The sequence below is a fragment of the Hyperoodon ampullatus genome, assembly GCF_949752795.1.
Source record: "Hyperoodon ampullatus genome assembly, chromosome: 11".
NCBI classification, from domain to species: Eukaryota; Metazoa; Chordata; class Mammalia; order Artiodactyla; family Ziphiidae; genus Hyperoodon; species Hyperoodon ampullatus.
The window spans coordinates 95,787,433-95,809,038 of NC_136924.1; the positions used below are offsets into that span (position 1 = coordinate 95,787,433).

General features: G+C 48.4%; 1 protein-coding gene across 1 annotated transcript; it reads left to right on the top strand.

The window, feature by feature from the left end:
• Nucleotides 1–3,887: 3,887 nt before the first annotated feature.
• FOXJ2 (forkhead box J2) lies at nt 3,888–17,554 on the top strand (the record flags this gene model as incomplete). The annotated part of the gene is made up of 11 exons (XM_079715870.1): nt 3,888–3,927; nt 6,918–7,264; nt 9,192–9,266; nt 10,077–10,145; nt 10,328–10,468; nt 10,965–11,163; nt 13,410–13,784; nt 14,203–14,304; nt 15,331–15,540; nt 16,097–16,195; nt 17,466–17,554. The coding sequence occupies 11 exons, from the start codon at nt 3,888–3,890 to the stop codon at nt 17,552–17,554; spliced, it is 1,746 nt and encodes a 581-aa protein (XP_079571996.1).
• Nucleotides 17,555–21,606: the final 4,052 nt, after the last annotated feature.

The following is a 21,606-nucleotide window of genomic DNA, read 5'->3' on the forward strand; positions in this document are numbered from 1 at the left end:
GGCGGGGGCGGGGGAGGAGCGCCGAGCGCGGCGCGGAGGCCGGGGAGGAGCCGGGGCCTGCAGCGGAGCAGAGCGGAGCCCGAGCCCCGGCCGAATCTTGACACCGTCCGTCCTTCTCCTGGTTCCCCCGGAGCCCGGACTGGCCGGAATCCGAGCGGTGGCGGCGCGGGGAGCGCCACGCGCCGGCGGGAGCGGACGGGACGGGACCAGAGAAGAGGCGCGGCCGCCGCAGCAGCAGTGACGGGCGTCGGGAGCCGCGGCCTCCCGGCCCCAGCTGCCCAGGCCAGCTCCGGGAGAGCGGGGAGTACGAGAACCCCACCCTCGGGGGCGCCCCAGGAGCGGAGGCGGGAGCGGGGACGGGAGCCACCTCTCCCCCGGCCGGAGAGATGACCCTTCGCGTTCGGGCGAGGGAAAGAAGAGACCTCTCTAGGGGACGAGTCTCTTCTTCCTAGAGGCGAGGAAGATCCCCGTACCGGCCCGGGGATGGAGCTCCCGAAGTAGAGAGGGGTGATCCTTACCAAAGGCAGCGAGTGAGACCGCCCCGGCGAGCCTCCGCTCCTCCAAACCCACTCTCCTCAGTTCTGGACTTTTGAGGCATAAAGCAAGGGGGATATGCCTGTGGAGTAGACACCCTCCCTCCCATCCACAGGGGAGAGGACACTCCAGGGAGAGGACTCGGCTCTCAGCCTCTCAGGAGAGGGGAAGAACTCCCCCCAACTTCCTTGTACCTAGACGGTGGAACAGGGCAGAGCCCCTCCGCTCAGATCGCCAGCGGACAGAAGGAGCCCTCCACTCCCGACAGATTCAGTTTGGGGGGGAGGGGGACTCCCCCAAGGGGGAGGAGACAACTCCCGGTTGGGAGAGGCTCCTCCCCTCGTCCCCAGGGTCACCGGCCGAGTGTGGGGACTGTGCCACCTTCCCCAGGTGGGACCTCCTTCTCCTCCCCCTCCCCCTCCCCCCGCTCCTCCTCAGGGGACCCAGTTCCCCTCCCCAGCTTGGGAGGCTCAGCCAAGTACAGGAAGAGCCACTGAGGATGAGACTCTTCATCTGCCTCTGAAGAGGGGAGTCCCTGCAACCCCAAACTCCAGTACCAAGTGGTCCTCTCCCTCCGCTGGGGGAGACTTGGAGACAGGTCAGTGCTTTCTTTCCTTCATCTTCTCTCTGTCATCTTTAGGCAGTAGTGGGTGTAGGGGGCTGAGGTGGTGACTCTTGGGTTTCATTACTGGGGAAGGTAGAGTAACAACTCAGAACCTTCTGGGAAATGTGTTCTGAACCTACTGGATTCAAGCCCTCATCTTGCTGCAGAGGCTCTGAGAAGTGGGTTTCTTAGTGTTGGGGGATTAAAGGGATGGGATTCATTTGAGGTCCCTAGGGAAGTGTATGTTTTCATGCTGAGGGCAAAGGGATATCAGAAAACACCTGCATCTTCAGCACTCCATCCACACGGTGTAATAATGGTGGCAAGCCACATCCCAGCCAGACTCCCGTGCCACTCTCCATCCTTGGGCCCTTTCATGCAGAGAGTGGGCTCCCACTAAAGTCGTGGTGGCATTTGGTGGCCTGGCCTTGTCTGGGGCTTCCGTTGCTATTACATTTTCTTACCTGTAACCCTAGGTCACTTAATGTCCACCAGAGCTGTTCTCTGCAGCCCACTGTGATTACTGCTCCCTGCCAAGAAAACCAGTCTGTCTCCACTCACCCCGCCTCCAGCACCAAGAGGCCTCCTCTCATGACATCTCCATTCCTGGCCGGAAGCACAAAGTCCACAGGGAAAATGGGGATCCCATGTCCCGAGACAAGAAGAAAGGGTGCAGGGGAATGCCAGCTCCTGGGTTGAAGTTCTTCCCTAATGTTGGCCGGGTACCACTGCCCCAGTGCCCTACACCGCTCCTGTCTTGCTGACAGTTCCCCAGGAAAAAGCAGATCCTGGAGAGGAGGAGAGGAGGGTTGCTGCTCAGCCTCCTTCCAGTCTTGCATCAAAATCAGTTGACTGCCAGGGAGATTTGACCCCCCCAAGGAGTTTCCTTTCAGAAAAGCACCTAATAGTCTCACCCTCTGCCTTCCTGTTTCTTGTTCAGTTCTGGGTCTCTGGAACCTTGTATGTAAGTTTTCTTTCATAAGATAATAGCAGGAATCATCAAAGCCCAGGCTGTTCAGAAAAGGCAAGAAAAAGGTGCCAGGAACTCCTTCTGGCTGAGCCTGGGCTATGGGTTTAGTAGTGTTCTGCCTTTCGACCTGGGATCCCTAGCTGGGTGCCTGCTTTCCTGCCTCACCTTTAGGAAATACCTCATCTCCTGTAAGGGGCATTAGACCCCACAGAGAGTCCAAGTGGGAGGCTTCATCTTATTTGGGTTTTTATGTTTCCTCCTTTCTCTGTCTGGGCATTGGGTGGACTGTCTGAGTCTCTAAGTACATCCACTGGGTCCTGGAAGTTACCTGTTAGTCGCGGGCAGTGAGACAGGGCTCTAATTCAGGTTTGTATGGCTGTGCTGTAGAGTGATGTGCGTCTGTTTCTTACTTCAGGTGGATGTGGCTCTATCCACATCCGTGCAAGGTGCGGGGACAGGTACATGTGTGCTTTGCAGACTAAGCCTCCAGTTACCTAGAAGTGTGCGTTTCTGGTAGGCCTCTAAGAGCAGGTGCCCCTGTGCAGGAACGTGGAGAGGGTGCTGGTGAGAACGCCCAGCTGGGAGGAAAGGCTTGGCCTGCGCTGTCCAGTGGGAGCCCTCATGAATGGCTGCACGAGAGTCATCCCACGCAGCAGGGCAGCCCAGTCTCAGGCTAGGACCACTTCTAGGACTGATAAGAGAGCTTCATTTCTGATGTTTCTGGTCGAAAAAGCATGAGGATCCTTGGCTCTTAACTCTAGAACTCCCTCCCCCATGTTTTGAAAAGAGCCAGCTCTGTGGAACAGCAGACTATTTCTCACAAAGTACTTTACCAGATGCTGGAATGCTACTTGTTGAATGGCTCCGAGTGAGCTGGACCACAACACCTGCAGGTGTCTCACTGGCACACAGTGGAACTGGCCCTGCTGGGACTGAGTTTCCCTAGTCCTCCTTGCGTCCGTGGAATCAGTTAGAAGCATATGGCTATTGAGTTGGAGTAACTATGACTTAGAGGGTGCTATTTTCCAGATCATGTCTTATGACTAGATCTAGTTCCCCCTGAAAAATAAGGGATGATATTCCCCCATTTCTTCATCCTGGGGAGTTTACTAGTCTTGGCATTGGTCAGTCCTGGGGCGACACTCCCCCCAAAGGAAAAGTTTGAGATTCTGACATCCTGAAAACTATTGAGAACTCAGTGCAGGTGTAAACCACTGCGAGTTTGCTACTTCCAGGCTTACCTGTATGGTCTGTCCATTTTCTAATTTTCAATTTCTAATATTCTCCTTTTTTTCTCATTCAAAAATGGTAATTGCTATACTTACATAACACTAGTGCTTTAAAATTTTTAACTCAAGGTAATCCTCCCAACAACCCTATGTAGGTACGGTTGTCACCTCTGTTTTCCAATGAAGAAACTACAACACAGAGAGGTTAAGTAACTTGCCTGAGGTTGCACAACCAGTAGGTCGTGAAGCCAGGATTGAAACCCAGGCAGCCTGGCTGGTGATCGGTAATGTGGCAGACTTAGCCACTGCTCTGTTAGTTTCTGCGTTATGTACAGAGCAGGAAGTTATCATTCCTTGATGTCTGACCTTGGCACCATACAGAGAACAATTACTGACCTTTCAGAGAAAATGGGAAGAAAACTGTGCCTATTGTTTTGGGTCTTACATGTCTCACCCAGGATCAGGTCCCCCCACCCCCACAGAATGTCTTTCTGTTCTTCTCTGCCTTTCTCCCAGTAGTGTGGTGTTCATTAGACGTTCCATGGATGTGATGGAGCCTGCCCTTTGGCGGCCTTTCCCAGTTTCTACGGGTATTTCCTTTCAGTCTTCCAGCTCGAAGAGAAGAATGTAGCCTGACTCAGGTTTTGCCCCAGCCCAGTGGCACGAGGCCCACCTGGAGAGAGAGGTCTGGGTAACTAGGTTGGTTGGACTGAGAAATGGAAGTACCTTTTGTGTGCCTTTCTAATAATAGCCCTGAACATTAGCCTGGTGCCATTATTTTGGGGAGTGTGGAATGTGTGGCAGCCACTGGCTCTTTAAGCTTCTTTCACGTCCCTCCAGGAATGAAGCTTGGACAGTGTTTATGACTGCATCCCTTTTATTGAAAGGGGGAAACTGAGGCAGGAAGACTTCAGGGAGCAAGGGGCGGTTCGGGACATTTAGTGAGTTAATGTCAAGGTTCGGAATAGAATCAAGGAACCTCATTCTCCGAGGTTCCACACACTGGGCTGCCCTTCAAGAATGGGGAAGTGATGGGGGTGAGGAAATGGGATGGGTTTAGGGAGAACGGTGCTGAAAGATCAGAAGGATCTTCTGCTGCGTCTATCGGAAGATATTTTGAGTGCTGGGGCGGTATCTGGAGGGCTGGCTGGGAGGGTGCTGGAGAAAGGTTAAATTTAACCTCAGTGTCCTAACCTGGTACTGGGGAAGTGCTAGGGAAGGTCATAGAACAAGTAGCAGAAGGCCAAGGGTGCTTCGCTTTCTGGAATTCACAGTGATTGGCACTGCCAAATGGGTTCTGTAAACCACTTTGATTGTTCTCTCATGTCCCTCCCTGTCCAGTGTCTGGAGACTTTCAAATGAAATGTCCCCTGAAGGCTTCTGTGTACTTAAGGTGAGACTTCCCAAGGATCTTTAGCAGGAGACAATAGGGAATAGGGTAAAACTTCCTTACAGACCCAGGAGGACCCTGGTCATCGCGAACCCGCTCATTGCCATGTTACCGTTCAGCTGGGATAACCCAGCTGCAGGACTGGGTGGCTGCCCTTTGCACCCTGCTTTACCCCAGAAGCTGTGCTGCTTTGACTTAGTAAAGTGCTAGGAGGTCTGAGGCTTCCTGTAATGCTTAAATGTCCCTTTAGTTTCCGTGGTTTTAGGGCAAGATGGTGGCGGTGGGATGGCAAGGAGAGTGGGGGGGAGAGGAGCTGAGGGTAAAGGGGAAACCCCATCGTGGTGCTGTTTCTGAACGGGGCCTTTACAGTTTTTCCTCCTGTCAAGCAATTCTTGGGTTGCAGTTGGTCTCACGCTGCCCAAGCGCCTGAGGCGCTAAGGTGTTTCCTCGAGCCTTCGGGAGTGGGCGTGTTGCTGGCGCGCAGGGCAGGGGACATGCGCGTGCTTGCAGAGACTGCGTGGGTGGGGAACTTGGGGAATTGGGAGATGAGTGAGAATGCTGACCCTTCGGAGAATGTCTCCAGGGGAGAAGAGTCCCTAACTAGAAGAGTGAGCCAATAGCCTGAAAGATGTGTTGGAGGCGGAGACTGGGGTAGGCAGGCATATCTGCGATTGAGCTTCTAACTATAAAGTGTGTGGCTGTGTGTGTAGTTGCATGTAACGCTGGTGCGTATTATCTGGGTGTGGATTTAGAGGTTATATACGGAATAGGTTTTCTGTCCAGGATTCTGAGGCATGTTAGCCTTGGACGCCTCGATGGACCCTCAGCAGGGGTCCAGAGGAAGAAATCCTAGCTGGAATCTGGCCGGCTGTGCAGGCACGAGCCGGTCAGGCAGCAAGCGCTTTGGGGGGGTGGCTGGCATCGACCCCAGGGGAGAGCCAAATGGCTACCAAGTGGTTCCTGCCAGCCTTTCCAGATTCTGCGATACAGATCTCACCCACCGTTCTTCACGTTCCCCCACCGAGACGTCACTCTAGCTGCACCTCTCCGCCTGCAAGAGCGCCCAGGCTGCGTGGGTGGCAGCCGGGCGTGCAGACAGCAGGCGTGGGCGGGTTGGCAGCGTCAGGAGTTTGCATGGAGGTGCAGCGAGCGTGCGTGCCAGGCCGGGAAGGAAGGAGAGAGGAGGAGGGCGGGAGAAGGGGAGTTAGCCCTTAGCCCCAGAGTGGTTATTTTTAGCCCGGCGATCTGATTGTTACCGGTGAGCGCGCAGCTGGGTGTCTCCCTGGCTCAGTGCAGCAGGGCAGGCCGAGAGGTGGGAGGGCCTTGCCAGTGACTTCTTCCTGGTGTTGGTGTCTGTGGGCGGGAGCTCGCCAGGGGAAGCTTTAAAGGTGCCAGGGCAGCTGTGCTCGGGCTCCGTTCGCTCTGTGTGTGACTTTGTGCCCTATGGGTAACGTTATGCCGTGTATCTCATTGTGATCTCTGGTCGTGAGCCACTGTTGATGTGTCTGTCCTGCATCTGTGCTTGGCTGGTTGTCACATGGAACTTATGTTGGGAAGTATGTAATATGCCTCATGTGCACGCGTATGTGGGATAAAAAGGGTGAGCACGGGTATGGAACTAACGTGAAACATCTTTAAAAGTGTTGGTGTGTGCTTCATTAGTGTATACTTGTGTTTACTCTGGTTGTTTTTCTTTGCACATTCACCCGTGCTATCTATCTGTGGATGTTGAATGTAAATATAACAAGCATCACATAATTGGAGAATAGACTTTGGCTGATTTTACCTGCTATTTATTTTATTTTATTTTTAAAATTTATTTCTACACAGTTTTAAAAAGTTATGTTATAGGGCTTTAAGTGAGAAGAATTGAGGGAATAGCTCAGTTTGGTGGGCGGTTTGATCTCCTTTTTAGTCCTGTGCGAAGGGAGAGGCCTCTTGGCCACGTTCCACGTGAAGATGTAGAATAAGTACCAGTCTATCACCTGGTAGGTAGTTGGTGACATATCCGTTTGGGGGTTCTGGTAACACCTGGTCGAGGGCTATCCCAGGAGAGGAGCCTTCTACAGGAATTAGAGTGGGAAGAACCTCTCCTTCCCTTAAAGCCCTAGGATTTGTGTATTACTTGCCACCAGTAACCACAGGTAATATTTGTCTATTCTGTTTTCCTCTTTTTCCTCTTCTCTGCAGAACCCAGAAGTACCATGGCTTCTGACCTAGAGAGCAGCCTCACCTCCATAGACTGGCTCCCCCAGCTGACCCTCCGGGCTACCATTGAGAAGCTTGGGAGTGCCTCCCAGGCTGGGCCTCCAGGCGGCAGCCGCAAATGTCCACCAGGCTCACCCACAGATCCTAACGCCACCCTGAGCAAAGATGAGGCAGCCGTCCACCAGGATGGCAAACCCCGATACAGCTACGCCACCCTCATCACCTATGCCATCAACTCCTCTCCAGCCAAGAAGATGACCCTCAGTGAGATTTACCGCTGGATCTGTGATAACTTCCCCTATTACAAGAATGCTGGCATTGGTTGGAAGGTGGGACGGCTTCTATACCCTGAGATGATTCTTAGCCCTGACAACCTTTTCCTCTACTTTTATTTCTTCCTATAACCTGGTCCAGTTCACTCTGAGTGTCTCAGAGATGTGTGAACTTAAAAATCTCAAATCTCCCATCCGTTACTTTTTTTCCAGAGTTGAACAACTTCCGTAAGGTGTATCGGGGAAACGCCAGTGATACCGAGCCACTAAGTATAGTTATGGGGGCAACAGGATGCTGACGCTTTTCAGACCCTCTTATCCTCTGGTTCATTTCACAGATATTTATTGCCACTCTACTCTGTTGAAGTCACGTGCAAAGTGTGGCATTGCTCCATCCTACCTAGAGGTAGCATCTCATCAGGTTTGCAGAGCTTCATTCCACATAGTCATCATCTTTTAAAAAATTGTGTATGAAGAAAAAGAATAATATAATTAGGTTCTTCCCCAACAGCTCATCCACCATGCAAGGAAGGAGAGGATAAGTTGTTTGGCTGGAGATAAAGGAAAAAGGGGCCTCCTCTTCCAAGCGAAGAAGGAAGACTGATGTTCTCAGTCCTTTGGAGCAATCACTCGCTTGCCAGTTGTTGAGTAGGAATGGGGATTTAATGTAGGTCTGTCACTCTGTAAATCACCGGCTGACATACAAACCAGATGATGAGCTGGAGACTGTTGAAAGCATTTAGTGTTTCCTTTAGAAATATGTTCCTGCTAGCTGCCACAGCCTCCAACCACCTCATCCAAGACATGTAGCAGCAATATTTCTTTCCTCCAAGTGTGACCATTCCATGGGACGTTGAGAAGACAAAGGCAAAGTTGTGACTTGTTTCACTCATAATTTATATTTTGTTATCATTTACATCATCAGTTTTTGCTTTTTTTTTTTTTTACCCTTGGCCACACCCCTCGACTTGTGTGATCTTAGTTCCCCGAGTAGGGATCAAACCTACGCCCTTGGCAGCGAAAGCTCGAGTCCTAAGCACTGGACCGCTGGGGAGTTCCCACATCATCAGTTTTAAAACATTGTTCTTTTACTACTGATAGAATGAATGAAGGAACTGGGCAGATGTGATTTTTTTTTAATTGAAGTATAGTTGCTGTACACTATTATATAAGTCATAGGTGTACTGTATAGTGACTCACGGTTTTTAAAGGTTATACTCCATTTATAGTTATGACGAAACATTGGCTGTATTTCCCATATTGTACAATATAGCCTTGCAGCTTATTTTATACTCAATAGTTTGTACCTCTTACCCCCCTATTCCTATATTGCTCCTACTCCCCTCTTCCCACTAATAACCACTAGTTTGTCCTCTATATCTGTGAATTTGCTTCTTTGTTGTTATATTCCCTAGTTGGTTGTATTTTTCAGATTCCACATGTTAGCAGTATCGTACAGTATTTGTCTTTCTCTGTCTGACTTATTCCACTAAGCATAATGCTCTCCAAGTCCATCCATGTTGCTGCAGATGCAAAATTTCATTCTTTATTATGACTGAGCAGTATTCTGGTGTGTGTGTGTGTGTGTGTGTGTGTATGTGTATGCACACACCCACATCTTCTTTATCCATTCATCTGTTGATGGACACTTAGGTTTGGGCAGATGTGATTTTGAGGCATTTATATACGTGTTGTTAGTTGGGTGGAAAGATTGAAAAAGTATATAATCAGCTTTCTAGAAGCACCTGGTAGTCAAATTTACAGCCATTACCTCTCATCAATTTAATTGCTTCCTTTTTCTTATCTCATTGCTCTTGCTATCTGATAGGTAATTTCCTCTATCAGTATAGTTAAGAGGTGCTTTGTTCACCCTAATACTTGAACTTTAGTGTGTGTTATATCCCTTTGTGTCCCTCTGTGCACTACTGAAAAATTTTCTGCTTTGCACAATGCTCAAATCTAACTTGCTTCTCTGCTTCCCCAGAATTCAATTCGGCACAACCTTTCTCTCAACAAGTGTTTCCGGAAGGTGCCCAGACCTCGGGATGATCCTGGGAAGGTGAGATTCTGCTGTAAGCGGTGAAGGGAAGGGAGGAAGGAGCGAGAAATAGTTGACAGCTTAGAGTCCTATGGCTGTTTTAATTACCCAGAAGAGGAAATCATGTTAGAGGAGCAGCTTTATTTTTTTCCTCAAAGGAAGAGCTTGGTTATCAAGCTAGTGGGTCCCCATGAGAGTGAACGACTAAGGAAGACTGAATTTTTTTTTAAATAGAAATATTTATTTAAAAAATGGACTTTGATGCCCCCTTTTTTGTGCATGGTGCTCTTTCTAGATGTAAAAGTTGGGCTTAATAACCTTTGTAGGAGTTTTTCTATATAAAAATCCCATGATTTTACCTTCATAAGAGAGAAGGGATGGATCATCCTCTTTGTTTGACAGCTGTGAAGGCTCAAGTCCAAGAGAGTTTTGCCTCAGATCACGTGGAAGGGAAGGGTTGGTCTGGACATTTCCAGCTCTTTGAACTAGATGCTGTGTACTGTCCCTCTAGAATGATCGAGGCCTCAGTGAGCTGTTAGGACAAATTTAGTCCTCAAAAATAGCTGGTACCCTCAGGATTCTATGTGAATTTCCAGTCATTTTTCTTTTCTTTCTTTTTTTTAAGGTTCCAGATAGATGATCTTCTTTAATGTTAATGTTATTTATTTATTTTTTTAAATTGAAGTATAGTTGAATTTCAGTCCGGTCATTTTAAAAAATATAACTCTTATTTAATGTGAAAATCCCTTCAAATGTCTACTTTTCCAAAGGTGGGAATTTCCGTATCTAATGATTTTTTGTTTTCTTTATGGGGATGGGTTCTCCTTCTAGGGCTCTTATTGGACAATCGATACCTGCCCTGACATCTCCCGAAAGAGAAGACACCCTCCCGATGATGATGTAAGTCTCCACCTCAATGAGATGCCATTTATGAGCCAGCTGCTCCTTCCACATCTTTGCCTGCTTTTTCAGTCGTTTCCTAAATTTGAGGCCAAGGTCAAATACCAGCAGGTGTGGAACCATTGGTCTTGGGAGGATGTTTAGCATGTGCTTATAGATTTCTCTTCTTTCACAACCCTCAGCTATCCCAGGACTCACCAGAACAGGAGGCAAGCAAGAGCCCACGGGGAGGCATTCCAGGGAGTGGAGAAGCCTCACTGCCTCCCGAGGGGAATCCTCAGATGCCACTTCAGAGCCCCACATCTATCTCCAGCTACAGCCAGGTAGGAGGTGGAGGTTGTAGGGGATATAGGGATGGATGGATGGATGGATGGATGGATGGATGGATGGATGGATGGAATGGTTGAATAGATTCATATATCTGTTGGTTCAAAATTATATGTTGAGTATCTGTGCTGTAGTAGGCATATAAATTGGGAAAGAAGGAGAAAGGGAAAGAGGGAAGCTGAGAGAGAGATGGAGAGAGAGAGAGAGACAACAAAATTTTAAGAAAGATCAGAAAAATAGTGGTGAGAAGACAAGAAAGAGAGCCAAAAAGGTTATGAGAAAGGAAAGATGACTATGGATGTAGCACAGGAAAAGGGCAAGAAGCTACATCAAGATAGGAATGAATGAGAAAAGAAGGAGAAAATGATGCTTATTCATTGAAAAGGTGGGAGAGGATGAAGAGGACAGGCAGGAGAACTCAGTGTCCACTAAAGGGTTGTATTGGTCCCTCACGTAGGACATGGATCGAGTCTTTCTTACCTCTTTCTGCAGGGCACAGGGTCTGTGGATGGTGGAGCAGTGGCAGCAGGGGCTCCAGGCCGAGAGAGCACCGAGGGTGCCCCTCCCCTGTACAACACCAACCATGACTTCAAATTCTCCTACTCAGAGATCAATTTTCAGGATCTAAGCTGGTCCTTCCGCAACCTCTACAAATCCATGCTGGAGAAGTCCTCTTCCTCCTCTCAGCATGGTGAGTCTGGAGTGGGGAGGGGAGCAGAGACGTCCTTGGGTTTTTGAACAGATGGGGGCATTCTCTTCTTTCCCTCTTTCTTACTTGTAACACAGGGAGAGGTTGATCACTGGTCAGGGAAAGCATGTCATGAGCCACAACTGCTTGGAGTCAGAGCTCTTCTGGCTTAGTTCTGAAGGACAGCTGTTTCAAGAGGCGAGCTGGGTCATTAGTTTCAGTAAGTGAGTTGGAGGAATCCCCTGTCTATTAGAACTAAGGACCATGATTTTAAGGCTGCCAGCAAGTCATTCTGAGGATGGCCACTAGGGGACAGCAGTAGTTTCCTTTTCCTAAGAATCCCTGCGTTTCACTGTGAGAACAATTTAATTTTATTTTTTAGCGTATTTATGTTAATTTTTATTAGGAACAATTTCAAACAGATGCAAAAATAGAGAAAATAGTATAATAAGCCCTCATATTTTCATTGCCCAACTTTACCAGTTACCGATATGTTAAGCTTGTTTTGTTTACCACCCAGCTTTTCTTTTAAGTGGTGGAATTTAATGCACATCATTCTACCTGCAAACACTGGTTCAGTATGCATCCTTAATGATGAAGACTTTTCTTTTAGTTATGCATTGCCATGATGACTCCTAACACAGTAAATAATGCTTCCTTAATATCAGTTTATATCTCATCCGTACTCAGATTTCCCAAATTAGCATATGAGAATGATTTGAAGTCGTTATTGGGAGACCTTTTGAGAGATTGTCTGGTTCAGTGCTCTGTGATTCCTGTTTCTTAAATTTTTTATTTTTTATTTTATTTTTACTTTTTATTTTTTTTGCTGCACCACATGGCTTGCGGGATCTTAATTCCCCGACCAGGGTTTGAACCCATGACCCCTGAAGTGGAAGCGTGGAGTCCTAACCGTTGGACCACCAGGGAATTCCCCTAAATTTTTTTTTTTTTTTTTTTTTTTTTGCGGTACGTGGGCCTCTCACTGCTGTGGCGTCTCCCGTTGCGGAGCACAGGCTCCGGACGTGCAGGCCCAGCGGCCATGGCTCACGGGCCGAGCCGCTCCGTGGCATGTGGAATCTTCCCGGACCGGGGCACGAACCCGTGTCCCCCGCATCGGCAGGCGGACTCTCAATCACTGCGCCACTAGGGAAGCCCTCCCCTAAATTTTTTTTTTTCCCCTAAATTTTTAAAAAGAATTTAGAGGTAGGGATGAAGTCAGGACTTTAGGTGAATCATGAGATCTTGTTCTGTCCAGTGGCCCTGGATAGGCGGTCGGAGACGAATGGAATGATAAAAAGTGGTTAGGGGCTTCCCTGGTGGCGCAGTGGTTGAGAGTCTGCCTGCCGATGCAGGGGACACGGGTTCGTGCCCCGGTCCGGCAAGATCCCACATGCCGCAGAGCGGCTGGGCCCGTGAGCCATGGCCGCTGAGCCTGCGCGTCCGGAGCCTGCGCGTCCGGAGCCTGTGCTCCGCAACGGGAGACGCCACAGCAGTGAGAGGCCCGCGTACCGCAAAAAAAAAAAAAAAAAAAAAAAAAAGGTTAGGAGTCACTTTGGGGAAATTTGTATTAATTGTCATTAATTGTCTTTTATATCCCAGGGGATTCCTATCTGGAGTTGTGTTGCTAGATTGCAGCATTTGCTTGAGAAATGAGTCCAACTCAGGTGATTTGGTTGATTGGAAGTAGGGAGCTTGGAGGGCTCCCAGAAACAAAGGGAAAAATTAGATGGAGCGAGGACAGCAGAGAGTTCACTCAAGTTTAATTACGGCTGAAAGCCCGGGTCTCCATCTCGAGCTCTTCCCTGCCCCATCTGTTTGAGAAATTCATCCGTCCCCACTCTACTGCGTACCCAGACTCCGTTTTTCGTAGCGACTGCAAGAGGCAGAAGCGTGTAGGACAATAAGGAAAAGGAGAGAACAGAAGCCCATGGCTTTGTTTTATTTATAATTTGCTTTTGGAACTTTACCTGATGTCCGATGTCTTTTGAAACTGTGATTCCAGGACTACATCCCAGATCCTTGAAAAATAGCATGAAAAGGTGCATGCTGACCTTTTGGCTAAAATTTCAGCGGTTGTCGGTGCTGTCGAGGGCCTCCGTCTGTCGGTTATCCCTGCCGGGGGGAGGAAGGGGGCCCAGGGGACCCTACTGTCCCAGAACGTCCCGTCTCCACCCAGTGGACGTCCTGAGCGATGCGTTGCCCCGCTCACGTACCCGCTTCCCCCTCCACCCCTCCCCTCCCCGCAGGCTTTTCGTCTCTCCTGGGGGACCTGCCGCCCTCTAACAACTACTACATGTACCAGCAGCCGCCGCCGCCGCCGCCTCCGCCGCCGCCGCCGCCTCCGCAGCCGCAGCCGCAGCAGGCACCCGCCCAGGGCCCCTCCGCTGTGGGCGGTGCGCCCCCCCTGCACACCCCAAGCCCAGATGGTTGTGCCCCACCAGGGGGGAAGCAAACAGGGGCCGAGGGCTACGGGCCGCCCCCTGTGATGGCCATGCACCCACCCCCGCTGCAGCACAGCGGCTACCACCCTCATCAGCACCATCCCCCCACCCACCCTGCCCAGCCGCCACCGCCGCCGCCGCAGGCACAAGGCCAGGCTCCCATCAACAGCACTGGCTTTGGTGAGTAGGGAGGGTGCAGGGAGACCCTAGAGGACTGCGGGTTGAGCCCCCTGTTCTGACTCTGGCAGCAGGTGCGACTGGTTAGGAAGTTAACAGTGAGTCTTGTAGCCTCTCTCCCGTGAGAGCTCGTCTGAGCCACGGAGGTTGCTGCTTAGAGCTCCATATTAGAGAATTGTTGGATAAATTGGGATGGTTTTCCATATTCTTTTGCCCATGAGCTTGGCTGTCTGTAATTAAAGCATCAATAGCTTTGTTTGTCCTAAATCTCCAGGGAGGGAGAGTCCAAAATTATCTTGGTCATGCAGCTGAAAACCTACGTAGACGCAAGAATCTTGCATTCAGTAGTCAATCTGCTGTCAGTTGGCGGCTGTCTTACCCCTCACTCTGTCTCATTACCACGTCCCCCTCCTCTTTACAGCCTTTCCTCCTGACTGGTGCTCCAATATTGACTCCTTAAAGGAAAGCTTCAAGATGGTGAACCGGCTCAACTGGTCCAGCATTGAGCAGTCACAGTTCTCAGGTTAGTGATCAAAGGATGGTGCCTGGAGGGAAGAGGGATATAGCGGAAGTGGAAAAACCCAATGGAAACTGGAACCAGGAGGTTAAGTGAAGCTTGAGGATGGAGGATTTCATGTTACACAGGGTGGATAATATTGATGCTCTCTTCAAGTTAGTTTTTTGTTTTTTGTTTTTTTTTTTGCGGTACGCGGGCCTCTCACTGCTGTGGCGTCTCCCGTTGCGGAGCACAGGCTCCGGACGTGCAGGCTCAGCGGCCATGGCTCACGGGCCCAGCCGCTCCGCGGCATGTGGGATCTTCCCAGACCGGGGCACGAACCCGTGTCCCCTGCATCGGCAGGCGGCCTCTCAACCACTGCACCACCAGGGAAGCCCTCTTCAAGTTAGTTTTAATTAATTTTTGCCTTAATGCAAAATATGACGGTGGTTTATTCCACTGAGTTTTATCTTAAGGAGAACAAGACTCTCAGGAATTCATCACCCTGGACCACTATTTTGTAGTTTTGTCACCATTTACTGACATTGTGACCACGGCTAATTCACTCAGTCACTTTGAAACTTATTCATCAGAAAGATGGAAATTATAATAAGAATTTACTAAGGAACCAAATGTAAAATAGATAGCTAGTGGGAAGCAGCTGCATAGCACAGGGAGATCAGCTCGGTGCTTTGTGACCACCTAGAGGGACGGGATAGGGAGGGTGGGAGGGAGATGCAAGAGGGAGGGGGTATGGGGATATATGTATATGTATAGCTGATTCACTTTGTTATACAGCAGCAACTAACACACTATTGTAAAGCAATTATACTCCAACAAAGATGTTAAAAAAAATTAAAAGAAAAGAATTTAGTAAGGAAGAAATAGAGTGAGAGTTTGAAAATGTAGGACTCTAACAGATGTCAATTTCTGGTAGCCCATACAATCAGCGGTGTTGATTGGCCATGTAGTTGGAGCAGTGAGTTGGGCATAGAACCGCTGGGGGCATTGGGGCGTCTGCAAAGCTAGCCTTTCTTGCTGCTCTGTTTGCAGAGCTGATGGAGAGTCTGCGGCAGGCAGAGCAGAAGAACTGGAGCCTGGACCAGCATCACATTGCCAATCTGTGTGACTCCCTCAACCACTTCCTCACTCAGACTGGTCACGTGCCCCCCCAGGGGGGCTCCCACCGGCCACCCGCCCCCGCCCGCATTGCTGATTCCTGTGCCCTCACTAGTGGCAAACAGGAGCCAGCCATGAACCAAGGTACCGCACAAAGCAAGCTGCCAAGGAGGTGGAGACTGGATGATGAAAAGGAGGGGGGACGAGAAGGGCAGGAGAGAACTGAGAAACATCAGCTCATGAGCCGCGATCCAAATGCCGAAGCAATGGACCGTATGATTCCTTTTAGATCTTGATCTGGGAGGTCAGGGTTACTGAAGAAAAGGGAGGAGAAAGTCCCTGTTCCAAATTTGTGTCTCAGTAACCCTTCCCTGGATCGTAATTAGGTGGAGTTGTGATTCTCTCCAGTTATATGGTCTTCAAACTGGTGAAGTAAGAGTCAATGATCACGGTTCTATATTTGTCACCCTTCTGATAGCTGTGATATTGAACTCCACTAGTATCGGGTCCCTTTGTGCCCTAAGTGGTGAGGACTGATAGCTTCTGCAGAAAGCCTTGATGCCCACAGGAGCCACAGAGCAGAGCAGGGAAGGGAGAAGAGATGAAGGGGAGGAGGAGTACTTTTTCCTCCCTCTCTATCTGACTCTGCTTCCTTGAATACGACGGTCCCACTCACTTAACTCTTGTCTTGCTTTGGCAGTGAACTCTTATGTGCACCCTCAAGCCCCCCACCTCTACCCGGGTCCATCACCAATGTACCCACTTGCCACCCAGGACTCAGCAGGATACAATCGCCCAGGTAAGAGCCAGGAAGCTTGTTTCACCACCAGCGAGTCGTTTGGCTTTCCTATGGCTCCGAACCTGCATTCTTGGCTCTGTTGCCTGCACCTGCTGGGAGGGGGTGAGCCTTCCTGATTCTCAAGGCTGGAGGGTGGTCCACCTGCTAGGGAGGTGTACGTCATGGGAGACTAAAGAAGACCAACTGACTTTAAAATGAGCTCGTGCCTGCAGTGATGAAAGGAAGTAGAAGCATGGCTATAAACAAAAGATAGACGTGTAGAACATTTATGCCTAGCTTCGGAATCTAGGTGGGAGATACGCTCAGACAAATGACATGAACATGTTATGCAAATGTACCTGCTTTGTGCCCACGTCTGCTTTCTTGTCCTCCTGACCTCTAGTATCAGGGTTCTGGGATTGAACTACCTCTGATGGTGAGAGTAGGTGGGGAGACCCTAAATTGCCATAAATACTACAAAACGAACAGATCCTTCACCTTTAAATGCATTTGAGAAAAATCACTGTTCATGCTGCCTAACCACAGTGTTTTCAGTTTTGGAGGCGATGTTCAGCTCTTTGTCCATGTATTCCTTCTCCGTGTGATTTATATACAAATTTCTGTATTGCTATTTCATGTAATAGTATATTCTGTATGTTTTTTTGTCATTATTATGTAGACTTCATAAGCGTAATTTTTTTTCTTTTTTTTTTGTTTTTTGGCCGTGCATTGTGGCTTGCGGGATCTTAGTTCCCCGACCAGGTATCACACCCGGGCCCTTGGCAGTGAAAGTGCAGAGTCCTAACCACTGGACTGCCAGGGAAGTCCCCATGAGTATAAATTTTTTTTTTTTTTTTTTGCGGTACGCAGGCCTCTCACTGCTGTGGCCTCTCCCGTTGCGGAGCACAGGCTCCGGACGCGCAGGCTCAGCGGCCATGGCTCACGGGCCCAGCCGCTCCGTGGCACGTGGGATCCTCCCGGACTGGGGCACGAACCTGTGTCCCCTGCATCGGCAGGCGGACTCTCAACCACTGCGCCACCAGGGAAGCCCATGAGTATAATTTTTAATGGCTGCATACTGTGACATTGCCATGTGGCCTAGTTTACTCTGAGTCTTTCCTGAGATCTCACTGAAGTGGTGGCCGGAAACAAAAATAACTCTGGGCTGATAAGGACCATAGTTTCCCCAGACTTTCCCCATGGTCGTGTTTGGGGTTGACCACCATCCATTGAGATGGATAGAACGGCTTCCCATCCACTCTCCTTTTAATCTCCTTCTCTCTTCCCACAGCACACCACATGGTTCCTCGGCCATCAGTTCCACCTCCTGGGGCCAATGAGGAGATCCCCGATGACTTCGACTGGGACTTGATTACCTAGTGCATCTGGGAGCCTGGCCATCAGCCCAGGGCTGGGTGGTGAAGTCTGGCAGTGGGGAAAGCACAGTCCCAGCCCATCCCTTCCACCCTTGCCTGTATATAGATATATATCCTCTTTTTTTTTTTTTTTCTCTGCCAGAGAAGCCACCGCAAGATGCTGCCGAAGATTACCCCCTCTTTTCTGCCTCATTCTTCCTCTTCCTTCTTGTTTTTTTCCTAATTCTTTTATTATTCTTATTTTATTATTATTATTATTATTGGTTATATGCTGTCTCCGGTCTCCTGTCCCTCCACCATGGACCATGTCCACCTCTTGCTAATTTAAAATCATCTGGCTGGAAGGTGAGGCCATGAGAGCCGCAGAGAAAGGTCTCAAACTTTGATTCCTCTTTCGTTTTGGGAAAGTCAGCGCTAGTCCCAGCTTTCAGTCCCCCATTGTTTTCTGTGGATATCCGTTCAATCCAGGACTGGAGAAGCCACGTTATCAAGTAGAAGGGATCTAAAACACTGCTTGGCAACCATGAATTTGCAGGTTTTACTCAATGGTGCTAATTTTGTCCTCTGAGCTCTTCCTTGTCCCTTTATCTCTCCGATCCTACTTCTGGTGACCATCATTCCCCATCAAGGGTGAACGTGATGGTGGTGGCAATAAAACCCTAGTGGAATAAGAGGTCTGGCTTGGGTCGGGTAGAATATCGTAGAGGGGTGATGGAATATAAAACAGACAGAAGTTGCGTCTATGCTACTCTGTCAGATGAACTGCCATTGGCTTATTCCTGGCCTGCTCTCTGTAGGAGATGGAGTCGGGCTTAGCCAGAGCTCTGCTTCTCTGGTGGAAATGAGGACTACTCTTCAGCATAGGTTCAGCTTTTTGGAGATGGTTTCAATTGAACCATTTTGACTTTTTCAACATCATTTTCTGTGGAAATCAACTGTGGCTTTTATTTGCATTTACCAATTATCCTTTCACCCCCTTATCTCATTCAGCAAATATTATTTGGTCCTTCTGTAGTTGTCTGCTCACCTCTTCCACCCATGGTATTTTCTTCCCCCATTTTGTGGCTTTCTCAAGAAAGGAGAGTAACCCATTATTGCTTGTAGTCTCACCACGTCCTAGGGCAAGACGAGAATCTCTTTCCCACCCATCACAGCAGAACCATACCTACAGGACTGGTGGCAGGAGGGTGCGGGGAGGGGAGGGGAGCTGGCATAGACATGGGTGGAGAATATTTCAGTTATTTAACGACGTAGGCAAATGCTTCTCTTGGAATCCAGATCATTGGGGCTGAGGCTTTTGCCATCAGGCTTTTGAGGGGTGAAGGGAAATTGGTAGGGGGGAATAAGTAACCTAAAGCAAAGAGTTCCATGAGGGCCAAGGGAGACCCCCCCCAGAGAAAGGTACAGGGATAACTTAACCTCCTTTAACAAGGAGTGGCCATGATTTATGGCTGCAAAGTACTTGGTGTATATTTGATATTAATCACTGAATCTTAGTTATGAGAGGGAAGAACAATTTTACTTCCGTTTTTATTTTGCTGAATGTTCACTTTCTCAGAGCTGCAGGACAAAATGTACCGAATGGACAAGGCCACTCTCTCTGTGATTTCTGCTTTGTGTTCATATTCTTTTATTTACCCATGCTTTCTGCTCTCCTGCTTTTCCCCCTCATCCGCCCCTTCCTTTCTTTGTAAGGGATTCTGTATGAGAATTTGTTGAAGACGACCAGTGAGGCTGAAGTCAGGGGGCAAGAAAGGGCAGTTAACTAAACAGCACTTTATTTCTTTGAAGTTCTTTGTAAGAAGTAGGGGTGTGAGTGGTGTGAATCCCCCATGGTGTCGGAGGGCAGTTAGTGGGGTTGACGTATGCCGTGAGATTTCCCCTTGGGGAAAGGAGAATTTCTCTTGAGGGTGGTGACACGCCTTTGCCCAGTGTCCTTATCTGAGGCGTGTCTTCCTTACCCTTCCAATCAAGGTGCCTCCTACATACAACATCCCATCTGTTCTCCCTAAGATTCCCCCTTGACAAATCATCACTCTTTTTTAAACCCCTTTACTACCCAGATCCATACAGGATTTGCAAGGGTAGACTAAATCAGACATGTAAATGTCTCTTGTTTATATTTCATCTGTGTCTTCTGAAAACGAGGGTCATTAAGAACTCTGGCAGGCAGCCAGAGTAACTGAAGTCTGGGGCTAGGGCTGGAGATTGGCCGTCAGCCCTTCTGGGATCTTAGCTCCTCTTCACTAAACCCAGCCTTGCTAAATGGCACAGGACAAACCTGACCCTCTTTGGGCCTCGGTTTCCCCTATCCTCCATGAAATGGAAAGAATCCTACTTTGTCTTGTTGGTCCAGCGTTGCTGGCCGTGAAAGTTTTGTCATTGTTGTTGTCTTGGGTGATGTGTGCAAAACTGCAGGAGCTCACTGCCTAAAAGAGGAAGTAAGGGAGAAAGTGGAGGAGAGGGACGGAAGGAGCAATTCTTTGGTATTGATCCGCCCATCCCTGCCTTTCTCTCTTCAACCCCCACGTTTCTGGTTTGGTGAGTCCTTCATACCACCCATAATGCTTTGCATTGGTGCAGGCTGGGGCGGGGGGTGTATGGTCTCACAAGTTGTTGTTGTTTGCATGCTTTCTTAATAAAAAAAAAAAAAGAATGTTTATGGTTTTATCTTCCTGGCGCTGGTCTTAAATTTGTTTTTGCCAGGGTAGGAAAAGAGAAATGTGAAAGCATTTGTCTTCTATTGCCCCTCCTCACCACCCCTCACTGGGTTTGATTAGTTGACCCTGACATTTTTGGTAAGATTGATGGGAAAAAAGAATTAAAAGCATGGCTTTAACATTCTTTTTTTCAAATGCTATTAAATATAGCGAAATATTGTTGGGAGAGGCAGTCCCCCCTTGCAGCTTGTGTGGGCTAAGCCATCTTGCTTGCATTCTGGGATATTTTAAAGATTAAAGATACTACAATTTGAGGAGGACTTGGGTCCCCCTCTGGGACTTCCAGTGAACACTTACAGGTACTCGCCAGAGTTTTTCATTGGAAATGAGGGAATTCCAATTGTAGGGATTTCTTCAGAATACATTTCCAGGGTAAATAGAACTCAAAAGGAGTCCAGAAATGTCAACTACTGAACTATTGAATCTTTATAACTATGCCAGAATCATTCACCCTGGTATCCTATACAGTAACCCTAGAAGTTAGGGACTTATACCCAGGGTCCCGTGAGAAATGTTGGGATTTCCAGAAGCCCAGCTAATCATCATTATAGCAAGCCTACAGCTACCCACTATGAGATTTATATTTGCTGTATGTTTAGAGATTATGATATATTCTGAGGGTCAAACAATTAAAAGGATCCATGAATCTCTCAGCCTTGCAAGGAACCATTCAGAAAGAAAGCATTTATTCACATCAAATGTATGATCAGATTAAATTGGAAGGTAGCATGGCAAATCTCACATCATGTCAGATATCATTACTGCACAACTGAAAGCATTCCTAGTGATTTGAAATTTTTCCACATAGTACTTTATAACTTATTTGCAGTCCAGACCCTCCCCATAACCAGTGAACAAAGGATAGTGCCTTGTAAAGTCTAAGACATCTCATTTTCTATTTTTTCAGATTAAATCACTGTACGCAGATGAGGCTATGTTGTAGTACAAACAAAACCTGAAAATTTACAGGTTTAACACATAAAACTTTATATACAGAGAAAAATGAGAAGGTGATGGGGGTTTAATAATGTTTTCTGAAAAAAATGAAAGAAAAAGAGAAGGGGGGCTGGAATGGGTCGACAAAGTAGAAGAAAATGTGTGATCATGAACAAATGAAAGGATGATGGGTAATGAATATTGGGATGCTGAATAAACAAAAAATATGAATGTGTTTGGATAAAAATCGTCATCTTTCAAAACAAGAAGTCATTTTATCACGTCTACAAAAACTAGCAGCATAAGGTCATGACTTAGAAATATCATGGTGAATATCAGAGGAAACATCTAAAATCGTTTCAAAGGTTATCCCTGGGAAGTGGGAGTGGGAGGAAGGAGG